Source organism: Podarcis erhardii, assembly GCF_964252035.2.
Source record: "Podarcis erhardii genome assembly, chromosome: 7".
NCBI lineage: Eukaryota > Metazoa > Chordata > Lepidosauria > Squamata > Lacertidae > Podarcis > Podarcis erhardii.
In genome coordinates, this window is record NC_138511.1 from 62,210,998 (window position 1) to 62,237,544 (window position 26,547).

General features: G+C 46.0%; 1 protein-coding gene across 10 annotated transcripts in view; it reads right to left on the reverse strand.

Annotated features, from left to right (window-relative positions):
• Nucleotides 1-26,547, reverse strand: part of CSMD2 (CUB and Sushi multiple domains 2) — a 506,434-nt gene that overhangs the window by 114,556 nt on the left and 365,331 nt on the right. For all 10 annotated transcript variants that reach the window (XM_081871629.1, XM_081871627.1, XM_081871630.1 and 7 more), the window contains 10 exons: nucleotides 24,125-24,263; nucleotides 23,399-23,586; nucleotides 21,466-21,654; nucleotides 20,368-20,484; nucleotides 11,304-11,519; nucleotides 10,680-10,868; nucleotides 6,489-6,658; nucleotides 4,819-4,975; nucleotides 2,143-2,334; nucleotides 374-500 (listed from right to left, as the gene is read on the reverse strand). In XM_081871629.1, the coding sequence (XP_081727755.1) occupies nucleotides 374-500; nucleotides 2,143-2,334; nucleotides 4,819-4,975; nucleotides 6,489-6,658; nucleotides 10,680-10,868; nucleotides 11,304-11,519; nucleotides 20,368-20,484; nucleotides 21,466-21,654; nucleotides 23,399-23,586; nucleotides 24,125-24,263 (1,684 nt within the window). The remainder of the gene's footprint in view (nucleotides 1-373; nucleotides 501-2,142; nucleotides 2,335-4,818; nucleotides 4,976-6,488; nucleotides 6,659-10,679; nucleotides 10,869-11,303; nucleotides 11,520-20,367; nucleotides 20,485-21,465; nucleotides 21,655-23,398; nucleotides 23,587-24,124; nucleotides 24,264-26,547) is intronic.

The window sequence follows — 26,547 nt, forward strand, 5'->3', positions numbered from 1 at the left end:
CTAATCTAATCTAGTCTATTCCAGCTCTATAATTAATAAAAGCCATGTTGCTGAATCAGGCTAAAGATCCATCTAGTCCAGCATCCTAATCTCATAGTGGCCAACCAGATGCCCATGGGAAGCCCACAAGCAGGACCTGAATGCAGCACCATTCTCTCCCTGTTTATGAAGCCCAGCAACTGGTATTGGGAGGCATGGCACCTCCAACAGGGGAGTTAGAACATAGCCATTGTGGCTGGTAGCCAATGATTGTTTCTTTCTCCCCCATGTATACGTCTAATCCTCTTTTAAAGCCACCCAAGTTGGTGGTCATCAATGCCTTTTATGGGAGCAGAATTTGGTGTGAAGAAGCGCTTTTCTTCCATGAACTCACCCTATTGTGCAACCAGCTTCTGCTTCAATAGTCCAGACACAGTTGAGGTTGTGGTCATAGGGCGTTGGGTAGCCGGGAGACAGGATCCTTCCCGAAGGCTCATCTTTGATACTGCCCCCACACTCCGCTGAAAAATAGCAACACTGGGGTTCTATTGCTGCTCTGCAGTTGCTTAGTAGTCTTTGGCAACTACCCCCACCTCTCCCATATAACCCTTTGAGTTCAAGAGGCAAGGGATCATAGTAACTGCATACAGTACATAGACAAAAATACAAGGGAGGTGATAATAGAGAACAGGGGCACCAACTATAGGGGGGAGAAGGGGCTTCACGCCCTCAATATTTGTGGGTAGAGGGCTGTGCCCCCCCCATATTGAAGGGGCCACCGTCCTCTGCCTCCACTTCATTCAGGGCGAGGGCAACCTTCTAAAGAGAAGGGCTGCAACTTAGTGGCAGGGCACATGCTTTGCATCTAAAAGTTCAGATATTCGGTCCTGAGTGTCCCCACTTAGTGCTGAGACAGATACTGCTTGAAACCCTCATCAGCTACTGCTAGTCATTGACCACGGTACTGAACTAGACAGGGCAGTGGCCTGATGGCAGAAGGCAGATTTCTATGTAACCCTTATTTATTTTTCTGTTTTTTTTTTTTTTTTTAAAAAAGGAACACCCTCTATGAATTAATTATCTTTTGTCTTCCACAAATGAATGGACACTAATTCCTCTCTTGTGTGGCTGGAAACTAAAAGGACAGATTTTCTTATGTGGACAGATGTAGCCAAACTATTAAAACAAGATATTGCAACAAGTGGAGGGCTTGATTTATATCCTCATTGTATACTCAAGGAGACAAACAGCCCCGCTCCTATTGATTGGCTAGTTAACCTGAAGGTTATTGGAAAATGGCTGGTGCGAAACCTGGAATGGAAACAGCAGCAATTAAAACTACTGCCAGCATTTAAAACTGAACTGGATGAAGCACAAGTGAGTAAATCTTCTGGAACAGCCCTTCCATTGATTGGTTCCCACTATTAGAGCTGGGGCTCAGCTCCTATTGCACTTGGCTCATTCAGAGCTGATTTCAGACTGAGCGTCAGAGCGGCACTCAAATCCAGACTTGGAAATGTTGCTCTGCAGTTCAAGCTCCATGAGTTCAGCAGACTGAGCTGAAGAAGGTGCTATCAGGAGCGCCTACTCTGATAACCAAGCAAAAACATGTGAACCCCAGAGACCCTGACACTCAGGACAGGTAATCTGTAGAACTGTTTTGTAGTGGGCAAGTCATTGTTCTAAATGAGGGGCAGATCAGCTTGGTGTCCTCCAGATGTTTTGAAGTACAACTCCAATGGTCAGGGATTCTGAGAGCTGTAGTCAAAAACATCACTGGCTACCCTTGTTCTGAATTCAGTGGAGACTGGTTCATAAAGGGGTGTTGCCATACAAACTTTCCTTACCTGACTGCCTTCCTACTTACAACCAATACAGGAGATGGCTCTACTGATCAACTCCCCCCTGCTCCTTAGTCCCAGGTGCAGACCTTGCAGAACTCAGTAGGGAGAACAGGGACAAAGCTAAAATTAATTGGCTCTGTTTGTCATTAGCTCTACCTACCTCCTACTGTCTGGGCTCCTTGCCTTCCACCGCAGCAGCCCCAAATGGCACCAGTCACCACTGTCAAAATCATCCAGCTCCTCAGACAATAGCCCCACAGCAGTCATGCTAAAAGTGACCCAAGTGGGTGGGTGGTCACACCAAAGGGAGGAGTCATACCTACGCAGATGGGGAGTGGCTGATCCCAGGCTCGCCGCTCCCCAGTCAAGCAAGCCAGCACCCGGCTCCCTCGCAACGTGTAGCCGGGGTCACAGTTGAAAGAGACCGAGCTGCCCGCAAAGTGCCCCTCGTCGTGGACTTTGTAGCCAAACTGCGGGATGCCGGGGTCCTCACACTTGATCAGCTCAAAACCTCAAAGCAGAAGAGAGAAGAAACTTGTTATTTTGGAGACCTTGCCTGGCCCAATCCATGCCACTGCATCAGCAGAACCTGCTCACAACTGCAACTTCCACTGGCAGATGAGGCCTTGTTGGTAGAACTATCACCAGGGCCTGCCCAATTGGCACTGACCCATGACAGGGCCTTTTCAGTAGTGGTTCCACATTTGCAGAATGCTCTCCATAGTAAAGAGCATCGACCATAACATCCTTCTGGACCATCTTGAGGGGCTGGGAGCTGGGGGCACTGTCAAACAGTGGTTCCGCTCCTTCCTCCTGGGCCGTGTTCAGAAAGTGGTGGTGGGGATGAGTGTTCAGACCCCTGGGCTCTCACTTGTGGGGTGCCTCAGGGTTCTGTCCTCTCCCCCATGCTTTTCAACATCTACATGCAGCCGCTGGGAGAGATCATCAGGGGGGTTGGGCTGGGTGTTCATCAGCATGCGGATGATACCCAGCTCTACCTCTCTTTCAAATCAGAACCAGTGAAGGCGGTGACGGTCCTGTGTGAGTGTCTGGAGGCGGTTGGAGGATAGATGGCGGCTAACAGATTGAGATTGAATCCTGACAAGACAGAAGTACTGTTTCTGGGGGGCAGGAGGCGGGCAGGTGTGGAGGATTCCCTGGTCCTGAATGGGGTAACTGTGCCCCTGAAGGACCAGGTGCACAGCCTGGGAGTCATTTTGGACTCACAGCTGTCCATGGAGGCACAGGTGAAATCTGTGTCCAGGGCAGCTGTGTACCAGCTCCACCTGGTACGCAGGCTGAGACCCTATCTGCCTGCGGACTGCCTCGCCAGAGTGGTGCATGCTCTGGTTATCTCCCGCTTGGACTACTGCAATGCGCTCTACGTGGGGCTACCTTTGAAGGTGACCCAGAAACTACAACTAATCCAGAACGCAGCAGCCAGACTGGTGACTGGGAGTGGCCGCCGAGACCATATAACACCGATCTTGAAAGACCTACATTGGCTCCCAGTACGTTTCCGAGCACAATTCAAAGTGTTGATGCTGACCTTTAAAGCCCTAAACGGCCTCGGTCCAGTATACCTGAAGGAGCGTCTCCACCCCCATCATTCTACCCGGACACTGAGGTCCAGCACCGAGGGCCTTCTGGCAGTTCCCTCACTGCGAGAAGCCAAATTACAGGGAACCAGGCAGAGGGCCTTCTCAGTAGTGGCGCCCTCCCTGTGGAACGCCCTCCCACCAGATGTCAAAGAGAACAACAACTACCAGACTTTTAGAAGACATCTGAAGGCAGCCCTGTTTAGGGAAGCTTTTAATGTTTGATGTATCATAGTATTTTAATATTCTTTTGGAAGCCGCCCAGAGTGGCTGGGGAAGTCCAGCCAGATGGGCGGGGTATAAATAAATTATTATTATTATTATTATTATTATTATTATTATTATTATTATTAGGGACAATGGAGGGCACCTTTGGGAGTAAAGTCCAACCGCTGTCTTAGCAGCACCAAAGCAACCTCCCCAGGGAACATTCCTGGGCAGTGTGTATGGAAGTCCTGGGATGCCCGGACAACAAGACCCCTCTCTCAGTTTCACTGATGTGGTCCAAAGGAAAGCAGAGCAATAACAGGCAAGTAATAATAAAGAAGAGTTTGCAGCTGAGTACATAAATATTGCAACAGCAATAGATCTGGAGTAGGTGACAGGCCAATTTCTGGGTAACCATCTCCTATTTTAGAAAATAAAGCACTGGTGATCCACCACATCACACAACCTTGCTATTTGCTGAAGGACCCAAAATAGTGATGGGCAACTGGCAGCCCTTGAGCTGAATGTGACCTACAAGCTCTCAAATGCAGCCTTCTGGTTCCTCACAGCTGCTTTCGGGAGAGAAGAAAATCTGCTCCCAAAGCACAGGCTGCATTGCCCACTAAACCACACATTTATCCACTCCAAGTGCAATGCTGCTTCACTGATCAGCAGCCTCAACCATGCTAGCTCTGCCTATCAAGTTGTCCTGTGCTTAAGTCAGGATACAGACAAAAGACCTTATTAACCAGAGTGTATTAACCAGCTTCTCCCCAGGGGGAAGAGCCCCATTCCTATTTGTTAGCTAACACAAGCAAGGCTGAAGCTGAGGCCAGTAAGGGGAAGAACTATGGCCAGAAGCTTTGTTGATATTCATACCAGGTGTTTAAAGATCCCAAGATGTGCTTGGGATCACATATCGAGAGAAAGCACTACAAAATAACACCTGGGGGGGGGCCTTCGAGGGAACTAGGGGCTGTGCTCAGAGGCTGGAACATCGGGCTGCTAGTTGAATGTACCTAGTGGGCAGCCCCCCCACCTGTCAAAATGTCCTACAGGGTTTAGGGAACAAGACATGCGGTCCACTGGCTGGAAACAGTTTCCTGCCTCTGCATGAAACGTAGGAGTCCCATATGATGATGACCCAGCTTTTATGCCTTGTGTCACAGCAAGGTTGTCTATGGACTTACTAGAAAACTGCAGTTCGAATCCTTGACTTGTGCTGTTGCCATCTGAGATGAATTCGAGCCACATGGAGCTGGAGGTGCTGTTGACACTGAGGCCCAACATCTCTGTCCGGCTGAAGGTGCCCAGGAGGCGGGCAGAGTTATTGTTGCCATCATAGATCTGGAAAAGGGAAAAATAACTGCAACTGAGGATGGGCTCCTCCCCACAATTCTGCCCACCCCCAGCCTTTGCATTGTCTTGACCCAATGCCTCCTTCTGGATAATAATTCTGCTCATTTTCTGCTTTTCTTACCTATAAACACTGATGGCATTATATCAATTAGAGTTGAATGAATGCCCCTCCTTAATTTCTTAGTCCCATTAATTGTGAAATGGGAGATTTTTTTTTGTGGTTTTCAGGGGCTGCTGGAGAAGTGAGATTTCCCAGAGGATTTCAAAGTTCTGCTAAGCTGTGTCTAGTGCAGAGTTCCCACAATGCCCCACTCTTTTTGTGGGAAATTGGATGTCATCATGGGGTGTTGAAATAATACCCCTCATCACCCAATTAATGGCATTTTAATGGATTAATCAGATTATTTGTTAAATTAGCATAAATTTGCATATGATTGAGGAAATAAATATATCTCACAGGAATCACAATATTAAAAGTGACATTCTTTCTGGGATAAGGGTGAAATGAGAAGCTGCTGCAGCTTATATTATTATTTATTAAATTCATATCCTGCCCTTCCAGGTCAGCAAACATGTCAGTACTAAAACAGCACAATTAAATGCATGTATAAAATGTTTGCATAAAAAGGGTGATTAACTGGGAGGGGGGCAGCTTTTCAGTCAAATAAAAAGTTTCATCCAATCAATCAAACTGATAAATCAATGAAAAGCTGCAGTGAATGGCCCAGAAGTGTATTAGATAGTGTTCACTGGAACTCCCCTGGTGGCTACATTATTTTTCTGTTGGAGGGTTTTGCTTGGTCTTTTAAGAAGCAGAAAGGGAGAGGCAGAAGAGGAGAAAGAAGACAGGAAGAGAATGAGAAGTGAGGAGAAAGATGAACATGTAAGGTGGAAACTAAGGAAAAAGAGTGCCCGGGGCCTCAGGTCGTGTTAAAGGTGCTCTGTATTTCGCTGTGTGGTAAACCACCTCATAAGAAGCCATCCCTGCCCCACTCTTCACCCCAAATCCAAGAAAAGTGTTGTATATTGTGAATCAGGATGTACTGAAGGGAATTTAGCTCTTTGGCATTAAACTGGAACAGATGGCAATACAAAGAAAACTCACTTTCCCAGATGAAAGAGGCAGGGCAAATGGAGGTAAAGATGAGTCCTTAGTACTAAGCACTTTATAAAAAAATATGAAATGAAATAAAATGATAGATGGATAGCGCTTTGGGGAAAAAGACAGAAACCCAAAGCCCAGTCACCAACATCATCCCGTCCTCTTCAAGTGGCAGATATGCTTTCCCAAGAACTTTTCATTGAAACATCAACCACCATTTTGAAGATGTTTTCTCTGACAAAAGTTTGAGAAAATCTAGGCTGTCAACATTTGGGAAGCAATTGTACTCTGACAGCTGGTTCCTGCTTGGCAGGGTTGAAAATTCTGCTCAGGATTAATCCATTTGGATTGTAAGCCTCATTGTAAGCCTTTCATCTGCCCACCAGATTTAGCCATTACCTTCAAGACATCCCGGGCCTCCAGGCTGAAAGTCCTGGCTTTGAGTTGAATTCCTTTCCCTGGCTGTGTCTGGATGGAGTAGATACATTCGTGGTTGTTGTTGTAGTTCAGAGGGTAGTTTGGGGACAGCAGGACGCCTTGAGTGCCAGTTACAGAGGAGCCGCATTCAGCTACAGAGAGATGCAGAGTGGTTGGGTTTTAATATTTCCAGAACAGGCCACTAGTATAAAGCATGAGCACACACACCTTTGGTATGTTCCCTATCTATGTTGGGATGTGCACAAATTCTCCTATCTACACACATACACAGAATTCTAGATCCAACACAAACACATGCTAAAACTCCCATGAACCACAGAAAAGAAAGCACTGCCATTGGGGCAGGACTTTGGAAAAGAAGTTCAGGATCCCACCCACAGCAGGGTAAGCAGGGATGGTGTTTCCTCCATTCCCAAGAGGACCAGCTTACCACATTTTAAAGTAAGCAAGGGCACGTTCAGGCACTTCCCTGAGCATGAAAACCCAGTGGAAGAGGTGCACATGCAAACCCTGCCCCAAACGTCCCCACTGAGTGGGGGAGATCTGCAGGGGGTTCTTGTGTTTACTTGAACAGAGGCAGAACTATCTGTGCAAAGGATACTGATAAAGCACAGTATCTGCTCATGAGAAGGTTTCCATTTGAGCTCAGGCAAATGTGAGTAAAAAACAAGAACAAAAACCCCAACCCTGCAGACCTCAAAACAAAATATTTCCCCCCCCCCCTTCCAGTAGCACCTTAGAGACCAACTAAGTTTGGTTTTGGTATGAGCTTTCATGTGCATGCACACTTGTATCTGAAGTGTGCATGCACACAAAAGCTCATACCAAAACCAAACTTAGTTGGTCTCTAAGGTTCTACTGGAAGGAATTTTATTTTTTTTGTATCGACTACGGCAGACCAACACAGCTACCTACCTGTAACTAGACCTGCAGACCTCATTCAACATGAGGAGGTTGGGAACACAGAAAGGAGACTGATGCACACAGCATTTGCATGTTTCAGAACTGGCTTCTGCAGGGAAGTTCCCATAACACCATTTAACTCCTTCCGGCCATGACAAACACATTGAGGAACTCAGGACTCAAAGTTATAGCACTCAAAGTTATAGCAGACCAGCCTGCTGCCCAGCAGAGGGACTGGAAACAACCTCACCTTGACTGAAATATCCAACCAGCCATATCCCCCAGCTCCAGTAAAAGCAAAGCCAATCTCAAGATTCCCTTGCAAACAGCCAAGGTGACCAGGGAAGGCAACAGGAAGACAGTGGTCCTGATAGTTCCCCACAGTTTCACCACTGACAGCATAGGAAGACACCTTCTTCTTCCAGGTCAGACTATGCGACTCAGAATTGTTACCTCAGATTGGCATTGACGTTCCAAGGCCTCAGGAAGAGTTGTGCTGATGGGAACTGTAGTCCAAAATGCTTGGAGAGCACCAGATTGTGGAAGGCATATACCAAAGTGGGAACAGAGATCTGCATCTGCCACTTACTGCGGGCAAAGCATTTCATTGGCCGTTTCAATGTGCTGCCTTGTGTAAGTCTCCTACAGTCACCCAATGTTACAGCCAACCCAGGGATTGCTAGCATCTGGTGTAACACAACCTTTTAAGAAGTGCAATTAGGACATGTGTCTTTATGGAACTCATTAGGCTCCTGGTTATTGAGAGTGGCAAAATTACCGAGGGAGCACTTCAGCATATTTAATTCAGGAAAATGAATCTTCAGCAAAAGAAAACCTCCAGGTCCTGAACAGACTTGTGTTCTGAGGCTTCACAGTCCACAGATACATTCACACATATTTTCCAGTGCTCACAGTAAATGTTCTGGCATGTCTACAGGGGTCTCAGTCTCCTAATTGCTCTACTTATACCTAGTAGACATGGCATTGATTCATCACTGCATTCATCATCATAATCACCATCATGATGATGATATGAGTCAAGGTCTTCAAGGGAAACAGAGCACCTGAGGTGGGACCAGGACCCCTGCATGAAGGTCACACTCTAGGCTGCCTCCTAGAAGTGGAGGAGTGGGGGCAGCAAATAGAGATTGTTGGTGAAGAACACCTGGAGACTGAGAGGTAGCCGAGGGAAGAATTACTTCCTTAGCTAGTTCTACTAATAGAGCCTCCTTGAGAAGCTGCAGTATATCTGGAGGAAATTCAGGAATTAACAATGCTGTCTTCTGAAGTAGAGGCTGCTTTTGGATAGCTGTGTAATGAGGTTGAAACACCGAATTCATGCTAGAGTGAGCTGCATGAACACCGTAGCTCAGAGAGAGGTTTCCAGAGAATGAAGAATTCCTCTAAATTCTGCTGAGGAAGATCTTCCCTGTGAGATATTGAGCTGGTGAACTGCTTGCTCTCCTTCATCAGGGAGATATTCTGTTGTCCTCCTCTCCCTGTGTAGTGAGCGCTCCTCAACCAAAGCAAAAGCAGAGCCTCCTGCTGACCTTCCATTGTAACATCCCCTTTAAGTAGAGTACTTCCAGAAGGAGGGGAATTCATGGGCCCACCTGATCTGGCTCTGAGATGCAGGAGAAGCTGGCCAACTGGGAAGATCTGCCATAACTGAGCTGAAAGTGGCAGGTGCTGCCATTGAATGTGGGGTGGCTGGTGCAGAGACAATGTCTAATGTCTTTACAGGCTGCAATTTTGCTGCTGCAATTCGCTGGGGGTGTGTGGATTCCCCCCTCTTCCTATTTAAGTACAGGCAAAGAAGCCCTTTGAACAAATCCATTGTTAGCTGATCATTAACAAAAAAAATTTTGGGAAAACTGGCTAACCTCCCACTGAGAGCTAACTACTAGCAGTTTGAAAAGACTTAGCTGTACTGAGCAAAAGGATGGCAGGGAGGGGAATCCAGAGGCTATTGTGTCTGAAGTCAGAGTCTAAAGAAGATGCAGATAAGCAAACTAACAATTGAATAGGCCTCAATTAATGAGCAGGAAAACACTAGAGCTGCGGAAGGAGAAGAACTGTGTGGCTGGATTGTAGCCTCCTGTAGAAAGTAACCCACATATTTTGCACCACTCATTTCAGCCTCTAGTCTCACCCATCTTTTGCCTCTGATCCTGCCCACCACAGGTTTGTCACACCCAGAGAGTTGATTATTAGATAACGAAGCCCTTCATCTGGAAAAAAAGAGCTCTGTTGTAGACCATTAACCATAGTTTTTAGGTTTGCACAGAACAGGCAGCTCTGATAAAGCTCTGGCTTGTTCACCTGCTTCCATGATGGAAGGAACGAATCTTCCAGAAAGCGGCTTGGACCAGGTGCACACCACTTGTTCATGTTCTGGATTATTAAGTCAGGATTTGATCACAAGAATTTGCTGAGTTTTGCCAATATGGTTTGAGCTACCTATGCTTTCCAAGTCCTGATTTCACCTGCCTATGCTTAGGAGGAATGACAGTGCAGATGGAAAGCTGTTCTAATGTTTTAACTGCATGTGACGACCCAGCTTTCTCCAGGTATTTCCTTGTCCATAGATACATAGAATTGTAGAAGGGATCCTGAGGGTCATCTAGACCAACCCCTTCCATTGCAGGAATCTCAGCTAAAGCATACACCACAGATGTGCATAACCTCTGCTTAAAACATTTGATGGAAAATCTACCACCTTCCAAGGGAGTCCATTCCACTTTCTGGCAGCTCTTGCTGTCAGAAAGTTCTTCCTAATGTTTAGTTGGAATCTCCTTTCTTGTAACTTGAAGCCATTGGTTTGGATTCTATCCTCCAGGGCAGGAGAACACAAGCTTGCTCCATCTTCCATGTGACAGCCCTTTAGCTATTTGAAGATGGCTATCATACCCCGTCTCAGACTCCTCTTTTCAGGCTAAGCATACCCAACTCCCTTAACCATTCCTCATAAAGCATGGTTTCCAGACCCTTGATCATCTTGGTCACCTTCCTCTGCACATGTTCCAGCTCCCTGTTGTCAGAGAAAATCCACATGTGGGTGGCGCAACAGAATGCAAGACAGATCCTCCAATACGTCTTTCACTTGCCTTGCCCCACCTTGTCCCTCCAACGCTTCCTGCCTGTTGGCACTGAGAAAGCCCACAACCCCACAGAGGACTAGCTATTTGCCCGTGTAACATTATGATATGGTAGATTGCCCAAGCAAAATTAAAGCACGTGACCACCTACCAACACACCTTGGCAGAGGCGAACTCCACACACGCCGTCTACCGCCCAGGCAGGTAATGCGCGAGACGCCCTCCAGCCGGTACCCAGGGAAGCAGGAGAAAGTTAAGACATCCCCCACACCAAACTGAAGGCCTTTGCGGATGCTGTAGACCGGGACTTCTGGCTCGTCACAAGGCTCTAGGTCATATTCTGACAGACAGACAAAAAGCAGGCATGGCATTACTGAGCAAGCCAAGAGTTTTTCTTCTCCCATGATTCAAGGGCAGCCCCATGTAGAGCGCATTGCTTTATTCTCCATAAGGATCCAGCATCGCCCATTCCCACAAGGCTTTTCCTGCTTCCTGAGCTTTTAACTTAACACCTTCATGTCACATCAGAGCTGCAGGGGCAACAAATGTTCCTTTGAAAGACTAGTTGCCTGATTTTTGGTGACTGGAGGCATTTTGGACACACACACACACACACACACACACACACAAATAAAGTTGTAAGGATTGTGGAGTTGAGAAGGAAGCAGAAAAGTGTGTGTGTGTGTGTGTGTGTGTGTGTGACAGCTACAACAAAATATTTAGGAAGGTAGATAAATGCTGTAGGTTAGCTACCCTTAGGAAAAACAGTGCCTACCTGAAAAGGTGATGTTGAAGCCCTCATAAGAAATGGAGAAGTCTGAAATGAAGCGGATTTGAGCAGAGAAGTTCCCGAAGAGGCCAGCGCTGAAAGGAGCAGGCAGGTGGGAGCCAGTGAGCTGTTTCAGTGGCTGGCTGAAACTGCCATTCTCCGTGATCAGCAGGTAATCATGGCCACTCTCCAAGTGGAAGGTGTGGAAGGTGAAGAAGACACCTGTGGAGTGACACAAATGCAGGGAGGCACCCCAGTTCAAATATATGTGTCGAGAAACATGGTTGAGCAGCAGCAGCAGCAGCATTTGAATTCACCATTCACTGAGCCACTGAGTTCCATGGTACACAGCGTTTTTCAAAGAACCAGCTTTTCACTCCGAAAAGACGACAGCCAAGACAGTCTAAGGAAAGTTTGCTTTTCTATTTTATTGTTTTGCATATTTTATTCTTGTTATGGAACAGGACAAGGAGCTGGCCTCAAACACTGGAAACCTAAATGGGATATCGGGGATATGTAAAGGAAGTTGAAGCAGCTGCAGGTTGGAGCTGCTGATTTGATTGGAGCAGTGCTTGCATTAAAGTTAATAAATAACAAAAATAAAAATAAAAATAAATGGGGACATTTCATCCTCTTTGTTCCTTATTTAGGGGCCTTTCTCACTTTTTGCTTTCAGTCATACGGATTAGAAACTTGACTTCTAAACAAATAACAAATGATAATAATGAGATACTCATGAACTATGCACTTTATATAACATAATGTGGAACCTGCACTCCTTTTCTACTCTCATGTGTGGAATCACAGCTCACACAGAGCCCTGAACCCAGATGCAGCTATGCTTTGTCAGGGGTGGGATTTGCATGTGAGTAAAAGCCTTGGGGCTTGAGAGGAGATACAGTGAAGAAGCACTACTGCACTGGGCCCAGAGTCAGAAGATGGCTCAGACTCTGAGATTTCATTCTCACTTCTTTCCTAAAAAGGTCTTTTTTTAAAAAAAGCAAGTCTCTAGGCCTTACCCAGGAAGTCCCATCTCTAGAGTTCAGACTCCCTGACTCCTTTTTTGAAGGCTATATTTTGGTCTGCCTTGATGCATGTGTCACTCTATGACTTTTCTCTAGAAGTAGACATTAGAAAAGAGGTCGTCTGGCTCCCTGTGAAGGGACTCCACAGACAGAAACTGCATTTTTATCTTCCCTGGTAGAGAAAGCAAAAGGTAGCAGCACAGACAGGAACACGCGCTCCTTCCAACTAAGGTTCAATTTTACTTCTGTCCTGAGTGTGCAAACATTTTTTTTTAAAAAAAAAAATTCTAATGCAAATAAAGCCCACCATTAGGACCTCCATGTTGCAAGCAGAGGCAGCTGCGGTTGAGAAAGAGTTGGTTGCATCAGCCCTGCAAAATTGTCCAGTGTTGCTGGTTGAGGGCTGAGAGAGAGAAAAAACCCCTGCAGTATAGTTCAGTGTTTCTATCTGGTCTCATGTCAAATTAGGTTTTTTTTTTGGGGGGGGGTGAGGCAGCTGGGGAGATATTAAACAGATTATAGCAGCAATGTGGGAGGAGTGATTTACTGCTTTCCCACCCCTGGGAAAAACAAGGGGCTCCTTGGGGGTGGATTGGTGCTGCTGGTATAAATGCCTAAGTGAGTATGCCCATTTCAAAGGCCCCAGATTTTTATTATTTTTTTATTGCTAGAAAAAGGAGAAAAAAAGCAAAGCAAAGGGAAGGGTGGCTGTTTGACCCATGCTCATAACATCGCTGTAATTACCCATTATAAATAAATAACCACTACAAATGCTCTTAGGATACACTGTTTGCTTTTTAACAATTTATGCTTCAATTTATCCAAGCACGGCCATCTGAACCTTAGTTGCTGTAAATCTGAAATCTCTTTTGACATATACGCCTGCCACCTTTGAATATGGCAAATGCCATGCCTGGCCATGTGCCTTTAATAGCTGTGCATCGGGCAGAAATTCAACAGACGAAGCCTTTTTTCTTTCTTTCTTTTTTAGTATGGAGGTACAGTTATGGGGGAAAGCTTCACCTCCTGAGATTCAGTCTGTCAGACACGTTATTTGCATGTAGTTGCCGATATATTTTGGGGCCTTCCAGCCATCTGTGAAAAAGGGTACAAATGCACACACGGCACACAACATATGAAAATGTTATGCAAATTTGCATCCGCTTTTGCGAATGACGTGGGGTGGGGGTGGGAATTGCATTCAGTGTATTGGATCTAGAAAAATCCTCTTGACATCTCTAGTATTAATCTAACTGAGGCTTCTTTCTGGGTAAATATGCCCTGGATTAGGCAGTGTGCTTCTCTTTGGGAAACCCCACAGAGAGAGGTCCCTGAGCTCAAAGGCTGCTGGAAGAAATGCTCTATGATATTGCCAGTGCATCATCATGGCAACTTAGATGCGTGATAGAAACGTAATTAGTAATACTTCACAACTGCTGTACCTACATTATATCACTCATTCTTACAACAATCCTGCAGTTGGAAGGCTTGGGGAGAGGTTGTGGCTTGCCTAAGGCCCTGAGTGAGTTTAGGATCATATCAACATTTGAACTAGGGATGTCCTGATTTGCAGCTTATTCCCTTAAACACCCATTCATCACAGATCAAAGCATGCTGAAAAGGGTATTCTGGTCACACACCAGGGCTGTGGAGTTGGCTGACACACTTAGCAGCTTGTCATAGAAGTGATATACAGGGAAGTAAAAACTGAACAATACTGTAAGGTACATCATTCTGAACATACACTGTGGTGAAGGGTGGAGACAAAAGCACTCTGCACATGACCCAAGGCATTCCCTTCTTTATTTACTTATATTTCACATGTTCAGAGAGCGGCCATTGGCATTAAAAACAGGTCCAACATTCCTTGCTGAAACTGAGCTTTGCTTTTTATTCTTAGCAAACCCGGGTCCTGCCAGACAAATTGGTCGAGCTGGATTCTTAGCTATCTAATCTCTTACAAATATACTGGGATTTCTTTCTTTCTTTCTGATGCATTTTAATGTCTTAAAAATAGATTTATTTTTAAACTGTAATTTTACAGCTCATTAGTCCATAATGCAGATAAGTTCTCTTGGCCACACAGAAAAGAGATTAAAAGCACAGAGAATCACAGCTGGGAGGCGAACATGGGGGAAAGTCTTATCTCTACGGTGCTAAAACATGAGTAAAACCTTGGACTGAGCCAAAGCCACTCACGGTCGGTACAAAAAATGATCAACTGTGCCAAATACATCTCCCCCGCCCCAACACTCCTTAAGAATTATCCATCTGCATACTGAGATTGTCACTTGTTGTCGGTGCCCTCCATGATAGCATGTAGAAATATCTGATTGGTTATGCAGTACAGCGACATCCTCATATTCACTATGTATCTGACTGGCTTGGATCACCTGCATGACTGCTCTAGGAAGCATTGCTCTTACTCATACTGCCCACATTTACCCTCACTGACAACACTGTGAAGCAGGATCTGATAGGCTAGGGAGTGCTATGATGGTACCTCAGTCACTACAAAATATGTGACTTGTGATTGGGAAAGGGAGAGAAGAGCAGTTGTGGGTGGAGGCTACCAGTGCTAAAGCAGAAGCTTGCAAAAGAAAGTTATGGCTTACCAGGACAGTGTGAAAACGTAAGCTCTGGGAGAGGAGCTTGCAAATACTTTGCACCTCCCTGGTCTCTCTCTCTCTTTTCACTCCCATACCACACTGTGCTAAGCCAATATCAGCATGCTATCCAAACTAGAACTTGTGGTTCAGCTCTCTCTTCATTAACAATGAGGTGTAGCCAATGGCATAGTGCTGTCCTGCTCTTTGCCCCTCAACAGGTGGCATTCAGTGGCATATTGCCTCTAATTCTGGAGGTAATATATAGCCATGAGGACTAGGAACCTTTGATGAATAATTGTCCTGTCCGAGCCCTACAAGAATGCATCTATGCTATTCTCCCATCACTCCTTTGCAAGAACTTCATGCTTATAATTGACTTGGGGGATCAAGATACCAAGGGTCGATTTCATCCATCATTCTAACTGCTGCCAGCCAGATGGTTTTGGGAAGCTCATGAGGTATGAAAGCAATAGCCTGCCCTTGTCAATTCTCTTATGTTACCTGGTATTCAAAGGTATACTACCTATGAAAATGGAAGCTCCATGAATTAATTGCTAATAGATCAATGTATTAATTTTTCTGATCCTTAAAAAAAGCCACTTGAGTGAGAGCCATGACCCCTATTTTAGGGTAATACTACTTAATTATCTGCTTCCACTGATTCACCTTGCCAATCAATTTGGAGAACTGCTTTCCGGTGAAGTGGGGTTTCCATTTGGCTGTGCCAAGTGTCTGAATCACCTAGGCCCAGCTAATCATGTGGGTTCTTCCTGTCTGATATTAATGATGCATTCAGCCTTGAAACTGCCATCATGGCCAGCCCCAGATATACATAGCGAACTAAAAGCACATCTGGAAGAAGTGTCCTTGTGCCAGTACCACCAGCTTGCTATGCTGTCCTCCACTAACAGAAGACTCCAGTTCAGAAGTCTTAGTGAAACCACATTCTCCTCTGCTCCATTAAAGTCAAGGACTATTAAAGGAAACTGGGCCCTTGCAAATGAAGAGGCTCTTTTCATCAAGGGCAGATGAGTTAGTAACTGAGATAGAGCTGCAACTTCTGTTGAAAGCTCAGTTTTGAGGATGATCCCTGCTGAAGCAACCTCTGAGCTTTGTGCTCATGAAGCTTCCAGCCAGAGCCCTGCATGGAGCTGTCCAGGGTGCTACATAGCCTTGCCTTCCCTATTGCTGAGGACATCACTCAAAGCAGAACACTACTTAAGGGTGAAGATTCCTTGCCTGGGGATAAAAACCTGTTTCTTATCATATTGGGTTGAAACCAGCAGTGTTCTGTCTTCCAATAGTGGCTCCCTATGAAGGGCTGCAATCCTTCTTAGGGATTGATCAGTGCCTGGGGACCGTTGTGATCAAAAAAACCATTCAGCAGTAGCAAGGAGGAGGGGGCAGCTAACTGTAAAGCAACCATGTATAGGAAGAAAAGCTGGCAGCCTCAAAGCTTTGATAGCACAGGATTTAAAAGGCTAGCAACTTAATTCCAATGGATAACAGAAAGCACCGTGCTTAGCTTTAGGTTGGTAAGAAGGAGAGTTTGCTTTCTTAGTTTTCAAAGGCAGCCATGGCTACATTTGCAAGGTTGGATCAGAGACGTCAAGATCCTTGATATGCAAATGGGCATGATTCTGCTGTACCTCCCGGAGACCATGAGACATCAAACCTCTCTGACAGTCTGTGCAAGTCAAGCTGGGGGGGGGGGAGACAGATGGGGAGACAGAAAGACTAAGCAAGCAGGTAAAAACCCCAAGTGAAAAAAGCAAGACTATGGCCCTAGGAAAATGTGTGCGGGAGGGGAGGGGAGCTATGTGTTAGTTCCTTCTTAAGACACAGAGGGGAAAAGGAGAATACATGCCTCTGTTTTGAGAACTGGGCAGTGGAAGCCTGTGGAGGTTGGTGCACAGCTCCCCTGTATGGTGAGCAGGCAGGATTGCAGTTTTTAATATCTCCCTAGTAGGTAAAGCGTTTCCAGGTACTAGAATGAGTCTGTCCATCCAGATTGGCTAGTGTATCTCTGGCCCTTTTAAGGCCCTGAGAATCCGCCTGAAGGCTAAAGGCCCCACCCTGCACTAATTCCTTCTCATTGCATTGTTTGTCAAAATCATGTTATTTTCTCAGGAAAACAAGCACACCTAGATAGACAGGTATTGTTATTTCTGAAAACGCAATAAACACTTCTTTAAAAAGTAATCGGCAGCAACACACACTATTGAAAACAGAAGAGAGGGTGTCATGAAGGCCCACCAGCTGCAACTGCATGAAAGCCTTAGCAAGTGCATCCGTGTGAACAAAGGCCTCATGCCCACAGACATCTGCACTGCATGCAGAAACACTAGAGGGAGGGAGGCTGACATTTGCAGCATGGGAGGAGAGACTACATAGCCCACCCCTCTTCCCTCCCACCCCCTTTGTGTCCTGGGTGAATTGATGAGTAGAATGCTTGAATAAGAACCGAATGTCTCAAAAACTGGAAGAGAAAAGCAGAAAATGTCCCTTGCAAATAGCAGGATTTCTCCCACATCTGGGATCATGTTTCATCAACTAATAAACACATCAGATACAAAGTCAAGAGTTGTGGCAGAGCCAGGAAGCGTCCCTTGCTGTTCTTGGCTGGGGTGACAGCCTGGCTGGAGGACAGGTCAATGGAGGTATCAGTCAATCAGCAGAGGAGAGGAGGGATGGAGTGTATTGGACTAAATGTTGATTATGTTTGCTGGTGGAACAACAGGCCAGTGGACAGATCCTCATGTCAACAGCACAGCAAATGGAGCTGTGGGGGAAAACTCAAAACACTGAAATTACTTCTGCAACTGGGTGAAACACTGACCCATATTATTACATTGGGAGTGGGGAAAATGTTCTGATTGTTTTTTTGGGAGGGAAACAGCAACATTGCACTTTATTTCACCCTCTTCATGGGTGAGGTCCAAGTTAATTGCCTACATTCTCTCTATCCTGCCCCTCCCCCCAGGGCCTGGCTCTCCTCAACAAGAGGGACTAATAAAACCTTCCTCTTCAGGCTGAGACATTGCCTGAGCAGCAATCATCATTGCTGGCCTCTTGCTACTGGATTCTGCTTTCCCTCTTGACACCCGTCTCTGACCTTGGTGTGAACTCCTGGCTCCTGCTCAATGGCTGCCTGCAGCTCAGCTCTGACAGATTGTCTGGCAGTACAAAGCTTCAGGATTAGCTGGCCTGATATGAATAATTCCAGGAGACTGGCTTTCTCCCATGGCCCTGTCAACAGAGCAGGACCTTCTGGTTGCTGCACTTCATGGTATGATCTGCTCTGCCCCAACAATGGGATTCAGGGAGGGATGTGGAACCTGTGGCCCTCCAGATGTGGTCAGGCTATAACTCTCATCATCCAAGACCACTGGCCATTCTACCTGTGGCACATGGGAACAGGAAGCCAACAACAGTTTGAGGGTCACAGGTTCCACACCCCTGGATTAAGGTGAGCTGTCCCTTCCCAATTCTGATGGGCCTTTATACTCCTTAGCACAGACTCATGCACTGGAAGGTACCAAAAGGCACAAGACCCTTGAACAAGGACACCCCAGAAACTGCTTAAGCCAAACTTTTCCATGGGATGAGAACCTTCCCTGCTAGGTATGTCATGGGCTCCCGTTCCTGCTCTTCAATGCAGGTAGTGCTCCAAGTGAGGGCAGGTGGATAGGTGAAAGAGTACTTGGATTCAGGATCAAGGACTGGCCCTTAAAGGTCCTCCTCTCCCAAGTCAGGGATGGAGTTGGGGCCATGGAAAGCTGGTTTGGGTCAGTTTTGAGCTCACATGTCCTTGGAACAAGTGATCAACTTTCCATTGACCTGTCCAAGGTCCTGAAAACTCTCTATCTGTCTGCCTTCAATATTTATCCTGTGTTCGTGCTCCTGGATTTGAGTAACAAACTGGACTCTTGCCTGCACTGCCAGTTTCTGCCCCCTTCGTGAACTTCTGATTCCATCTGCCTCCCAAGGGCTTTTGAATGGTCCTTGGGACACGACAGCTTACACCAACCATATCGGCTCCACTATTCATAATTCACTCTAGCCCCCTAAGGCTGATACAAAAGGCCCCACAGCCTTTCCCAAAATGAACAATTTCAAGCAAAGGTGTCCTGGGATCCACATCACATGGCCCCACATGGCTTGCAGACGCTGCTCACATAGGGTGGTCGGAAGCCGCTCTTTGATCTTCAGGAAAACAAGGAGCTGCACGGATTACATCTTACGGGAGAGTGTCAGGCTCTGTGTGCTGCACGTTAAGCATAGCGGTAGGATAATGGGAAGCCTCTCATCAGAAGAGAGAATCCAGGGCTGAGTGGATTAATGAAGAGTGGATTGCTCCTGCTCTGTGGGGTACCTTGCACAGTGTGTAACGCCTGCACTAATGCGTTGTGCTTTTCAGTGACTGGTTTATCTGCCTTAATACAATTGGCATCACAGAACTGATTGATAGTGGCTCCCATTGTGCTGGTATCTAGCAGAACTCAAAGAGCAGAGCTGCTGAATGCAGCTCAAAATTAATGTGCACTTATGTGCCTGATTTCCTCTCTCTTCCCCCTTTAAAAAATCTGGCTGTTTGCGGCAGCATTTCTTCAAGTCCCAACTTTGTCCCAAATCAGCATGAATTAGCAGAGGAACCAGCAAATCCTGTGCAGCTGAGGAACTGCATTGAGGGCAGGGTGTGCTAGTGTGGCCTGCAGCAGATTAATACCACAGCCAGAGGGGTACAGGTGAAAGGGTGTGGCAGAGGTTACGTAGCCCAGGACTGCACCCCATCACAGGGGAAAGATGATTAGAAGCAAAGCAGTGAGGAGGTCATGAAAACAGTGTTGGAAGATTGCAAAAATTTAAAAAAGCAGGAATTTCCTGCCTATCTATTGCAGTTCCACATTCCATTCCACTTCAGCACGGTGAAAAACTGAGGAACTAGGAAATAAGAGAGAGATGATTCTTGATTGAGGGGCATGCCACAAAAGACAGGGAGCAGGTACAGAGCTCCTTGCTTCATGCTGTCTTTGAGTACATCCTTTCATTTTCTTATAAAACAAGGGAAACTACTATCCTTTCAGTTTTATCATTCATGGAGCTACTATCAATATCACCGTATTTATAAATGCTACAGTGCATTTCAAAGCCAATACATTATCTGACACCTATTACAACAGCATTGTTTTATTGGTATTTCCATACTGCAGAAGTAGGCAGTAGGCTGCTCTGGGACTTAAACCACAGAGGGATTTACCTTTTGCACTATGTTACTCCAGAGTAAGTTTTTAGTCCCTCCACTTCATGGTAACCTCAGAAAATGTGGTGGAGGGACACCTCCCTGCTCTGAGGATCAACTGGAGACCCACAAAGCTAGATCCTTTCTTTCCACCCCCCGTGGGATGAAAGGTGGGAGCATGTCACGTGAGTTACCTTTGCCGTGAGAAGCTTCTATAATCCAAGTGCAGTTCAAATTGTTGGGGTAGAAATCCGGGAAGCCTGGAGAAAGCACAGTGCCACTGGAACCACGGACGTAGCCTCCACAGAGAGCTGTGATCAAGCAAGAGAAGAAGAAGAGACATTAAAAGCCAGAGCTCTCAGAGGTGGGGAGGGAGGAGCAGTTGCTTAGCAAAGACCCAAGCACTTTCCCAGCCACTGCCTGGTTTTCAGCCTTGCTTGGGCTAGGCAGCCTGATGCTATTGGACAGCCTTTATGCCAATTTAGCAGTACTGAAGGCACCTGCTTGAATTGTTCCACTGACTGAAGTTGTTCCACTGACTGAAGTTGTTGTCGTGGGCACATGTGAGGTAAGGCGATCTCATAGGTGGCCCCTGACACTGCCCTGTTTTTCCATCCTCTCTCAGTTAATTTTGGTTTACTTCCACCTTACTTTCATGAAGTTTTAAAGTGTCCACTTACCCCAATTTTCTATTCATATCAGGCAGGCACCTTCTCTGCACTCTTTACAGCACCGGCTAAAAACATTTTTTTTGTTTTGTTTACACACGTCTACCTAGGTATGCCGAAAGCTGGCCGGTGTTTTAATCTGTTTTTTAGCTCATCATTTAATTTATTTATTTTTCAATGTTTTAAATACTGCTTCTACTGATCATTTTGTTGTTTTGTGGCCTCCAAGTCAGAGAGGAAAGCAACAGAGAGTCAAGAGAGTGCTGGCACCTTCTCTGACGCAAGTGCTTCTGGTTTAGTACGTATAATCCATGACTGGGCCTGATGGCAATACTCTGCTCCACTCTGAACCCTGGCCTCATCCCCTGAAGAGTCAGGATACTTGAATTAGATAATCCTAATTCCCTAGGGTTTACACAAATAAGAATTAGTTATGGTAACAAGCAGAATGAAGAAAACAGCAAAAAAGAAGAGAAACATAGAAGCTATTTTGGAAACAAGACTATGAGCCATTTTACTTCATGGTGAGCAGGAGAGATGGATGGATGGGACCAATGGCATAGTGCTCTGTTGTTATTATTCTTCAAGCCCAGACTTTTTAGCTTTCCAACACTCAGCTCTTACCCTCACAGCTAGGAAGAGGCCTGCTCCACTGAAAATTAGGTTCGCACTCCAAAGCTTCACTGTCACTCAAGGTGTAGCCTGCGTCACAGCTGAAGGTCACCAAGGCCCCCACATAGAAATCGTCCCCATGTCGTTGCCCACTGACAGGAATCCCAGGGTCCAGGCAGTGGTCCGATTGGAGTTTTACTGCTGCAAAGAACACAGAGGGAGAGGTTTGGCTGCTGGTCCTGGGCACATATTTGGCCATTGAACGCAACATTTATACTTATTTATTTGCAGATTTATAAGCCACTTCACAACCAAAAAATACCAGAGTGATAACAAAATAAGAGAAACACTTAAGTTTAATTGGATATCACATTGTCTTAAATTTACTTGCTTATCACATTGACTCAGCTTCAAGGTATTTGGAGGCAGAAGTGGGGGTGGGGAGAGAATCACACCTCAGAGATAGATATAACTCTGCACAATAAGCAGGGATAGCCCACCCTGTTTCACCACCTGAAGCAAAATAGGGATTGCTGCCTCCTGGGCTGCCCTGCTGCACCCCAGTTCCACAGTACTTGGCGGGAACCTGGGTCCTCCTCAAAGTATGGCTGTTCTCTCGGCTTCTCCGTCTGAGGGCAGGGAAGATGAGCAGAAATGCTACATGCTGGAACCCCTCCCTCTAGTTGGTGGAAGTGTTGGGGTGGGCAGAGTGCTGACTCTTGCACTTCTGCCACCTGAGGTGGGAGCTTACACCCTGTGTCATGGGTGGGCTGGCTTTGTCAATAGGTAATGATTTTAGGATTCTGTCTTGGGCTGCAATCCTCTGTACATTTACTTGGGATTAAATCCCATTGAACTCAACGGATTTAATTTTGAGTAAATATGCATCATGTTGGGCTGCCAGCCGATCTTTAATGGGACAGGGGTGCACTTTGGATATGAGGTTGCTTTCATTCTGATCTGGTAATATAACATGAAATGGAAAAAAGGCCTGAAACTATGCAAGGGAAATACAATGCAAATTGGGGTGGGAGCAGTGATCAATTACATATCATTGCATAGCATTTAAGGGCTGAAAACAACAATAATTGTGAATTATGATTAGCTGCAATTCCTGCATTGCAGGGGGTTGACCTAAATGACTCTTGGGGTCCCTACCAGCTTTACAACTCTATGATCACATTTGCTGGGTTGATTTCTGCTCCAGAAGCAAACATTGGGAATTTCATTCTTTCATTTCTGTTTCTGCCAAAATTCTCCAACATCTTTAGATATAGGTTTATATATAAAGCTGTCCTGACATTTCATTTCAAGATTCTGCAAAATGTTGCTCTTGTGTTGGGGAGAGTGTTGAAACTTAAATCAAACAGGGGAGCCAGCTAGTGAGAGATGGATCGTTCCTGATGTAAGTTTGATCAGGAAAGATTATTTTTGTAAAATGCTTACTTGAGATCCTCAAAATAATATAGACTGAATCTGGTTTGGAATCAGTTTTCCCCAGCCTGGAACTCACCAGATATTATGAACTACAGCGTCCCATCATCCCAGCTGACATGGCCAATGGTCAGGGATGATGGGAATTGTAGTCCAAGAAAGAAAAAAAGGAGGGCATCTGGCTAGGGAAGACTGATCTAGAAAGCTATGATGAAGGATGATATCATCACCACATGACTGGACCCAGGAGCCAAAGAATCTATAAAATATTTCCATCACACTCTCATTTCCATTCAACACTAAGTCCCCACCCTACATCAAGCTTCATTTCTGAGTCCCCCATATACAGGCTGTGACTGACACTAAAGAATTTCAAGGTCTTCTAACATTTGGTATCAATAGTGCAAACCAAGCAAAGAAGATGAATGGGGGGGGGGCATATTCCAGACAGCTATAAGGAGTAATTTTATGACACTGGTGAGGGTGTAATTGCCTGCATTTCCTGACTTACTTTCATAGCGGATTTGAAAGCCGACATCAGAGTGGCTCTTGTCAGTTGTGAAGAGGAGGTAAAGGAAGTTGCTGGTGCTAATGAGGAACTGGGGGACCTGAGTGCCGTCATAGACGCCTATCAAGGGTGACGAGTAGGACTTGCCATCGCGCACTTCCAGTGTGTCGTAATTCACCTCCGTTTTAAATCTGCAATGGGGCGAGAGACGTGCCTGTAAAAACAACAACTCCCTGTGTCCCCATTTGCCCGTCCCTTTCTTTTAAACCAGGGTTGCGGAATATTTTTCAGCTGGTGGAGCCTCGTGAGCTGCTTTCTGGGGCCTGTGTGCCAGTAGGGGCAAGGGCCAAAGACGAAAGTGGGAGGACCCACAGATACAAATCCTGTACAGTAGGCTGCATTCCAACCCCACAAAAGGCAGGTGTTCGCACACATACCATACCAGGCTTGATCCCTGGCATCTCCAGGTTGGGCAGCGAAAGAAACCCATTTGAAATGCTGGAGAACCACTGACCTAAATGGAACTATGGTCTGACTTGGAATAAGGAAGCTTTGTATGTTCTTAAAGGGGCAAAAGTTCATTTGAAACAGAATAGTCCAAGGATCTCAAGCTTGCCAGGTACACACAGTTCTCAGGTTTCTGGCAACCACACTGTTTTAGTTTATTCTAAAATTTATTTTTTGCATTTTTAAAGTGATTTGGTTGGAATAAATCATAATAGCACCCACCTGTCAAATGTAATTTTGATAGGGTATCCTGGCTGAGCTTCTATGACCCACGCACAGTTCAGAGAATCCTTGTAGAATCCAGGCCAGCCAGGAGACAAGATCATTCCACTTGGAGAGGTCAGATGACCACCACATGGAGCTGTCCGTGTGTGGGGAGGGGAGCAAAAATACAAATGTTAGGCCAATAGATCAGTGCCAGCCGCACACTCACATTTATGCCCCTCCCCCACTTCACAGAAGGCTCCCAATAACCACTATTCACTTTCAACCCCAAATGTCCAGAACAGCCCCACATTTTTATATACCACCATACCAAAGGGGATTCTGGAGAGGAAAAGTGGTGGCTGTCAACAGGCTGCCTCTCAGAATAACCTTGGCAGAAGTAAGGCCACACCTTGAGAATTGCTTAAATTCTCCCTCACAGTTGCATGGCCTGCAATGGTGCGGTAAAATAGGAACCACACATTATACACACAGTGTGTACAAAACTACACCAAAGTCATTTAGTTTGAATTGTTCTGAAGAGGAGGGAACTTCTGCTGGAGCAACCTCTTACCCCACATCTGACAAGCTGTATTTCCTCCAAAGTCTCCCCTTTCATGCTTGTGTTAAAAGACAGGGACCCATCTTCATCTGATCATCCTAACACTTCAGAAGAAGGGTAACCCTTATACAAAGTATCTAATTAAACATGTGGGGGCTTAATATGGGGGGCATGCAAGACTCACCCCCAATGTCACTCCATATGCAAAGATCAGAAGTGGAGTTGGTAAACAGAGGGGTGTTGGAGGTGGGCCACCCCATTTTAAGCTCACAATCAATCATGAGTATTGGGTTACAACAGAAAAACCTAAAAACAGTAATAGAGCAATCCAAACTCTCTTTGTGCCAGGCTGGTTTGTGCATGGATTGAGCAGAAGTGTCACTCCACCAGAGCAGAGCTCTCCCTTTCATTTGCCAAATGGGGCATTCCAGGCATAGGGAGAAGGTGATCCATTGGATCTTGAGTTGACCCCGCTCCTGTCACATGATGGCATCAGCTATGGTTGTTGTACTAGCTCCAGCTGGAGCTCCCTCCCCCTGCCTTCTGCCCCCATCTGGCATGGTTAGCAGAACTGCAGAACTGCAGATGTGTTATAGGTTGATCTTATGAGTGGTTCCTGGGTCTACTGATTCACACCTTATTTACCATGCTATTGTTAGAATTCCTGCTCCATGATTGCAGTCATGGGATTTTTGTCTTTCACATGACAGAGTGAGAAGTGATGGAGACAGGATGTTCGTGTTACTGTGTTCCGTGAAGTGGGACTATTGTCCTTTGTCCTTTTTCTCTTTGCTGTCTGATGGCAGAGAGAGAGGGAGCCATGTTGCAGTGCTCCATGTGTGTTTATATGTAAATAAAGTAGATTAGCCAAGATGCTGAGTTGCTGTGGTCTGTTATGCAAGTTGCGCAAACTCTGCAGATCCCTAAGTGTGCCGTGTCTGTTGGCATCAGTCGCTGTGATGTTTGGGCAGAAGAAAGCTTTTGAAGCTCCTGAACAAAAGACCAGGAGGGAGAGAAAATGGCAGTCTGGCATGTGTCTCTGCCAGGGTCCTACTCAAGTGTAGGCTGAGCTCCTCACAGCTACATGGCTCAAAACTGTCCAGTGGCTCAGGACTGGAGACCTGGTGCCCTCTAGATCAGTGTTTCCCAACCTTGTGCCTCCAGCTGTTTTTGGACTACAATTCCCATCATCCCTTGCCACTGGTCTTGCTAGTCAGGGATGATGGGAGTTGTAGTTCAAAAACAGCTGGAGGCACAAGGTTGGGAAACACTGCTCTAGATGTCCCATTTGCTCTAGTAAGCATTGGCAATGGTGAGGGATGATGGGAGTTGTAGTCCAGACACCCCTGGAGGGCACCAGATTGTTGCTCCTGCTTTAACTATTCTGTCAGGAATGGAACAGTTGGAAAGGGAGCACCTCTGCCACATAGTGAGCCCACAAAAGGATGCTTCTCTTCCCAATATAAGAAAACAGGAAGCAGCTGTACACTGAGCCAGACCATGGGTCCATCGAGTTCATTATTATCTATGCTGAGTGGCAGAGAGTTTTCCAGGGTTTCAGAAAGAGAACATTCCTTGTTCTACCTGCAGAGAGCCAGTGAGGTGTACATGTGAAGGATTTAGGAAATATCCCTATAAGAGTGTTCATATAGTTTCAGAGAAGCATGGTGTCCTTATAGTGTGATGTAGTGGTTAGTGTGTCAGATTAGGACCTGGGAGGCCAGGGTTCAAATCCCCACTTGACCATGAAGCTGATGGGTGGCCTTGGGACAGTCACTGCCTCTCAGACTAGCCTGCCTCACAGGGCTGTTGTGGTGTTTAAATGAGGAGAGGGAGAACCATACATGCAACCTTGAGCTCTTTGAAGAAGAATGTGGGA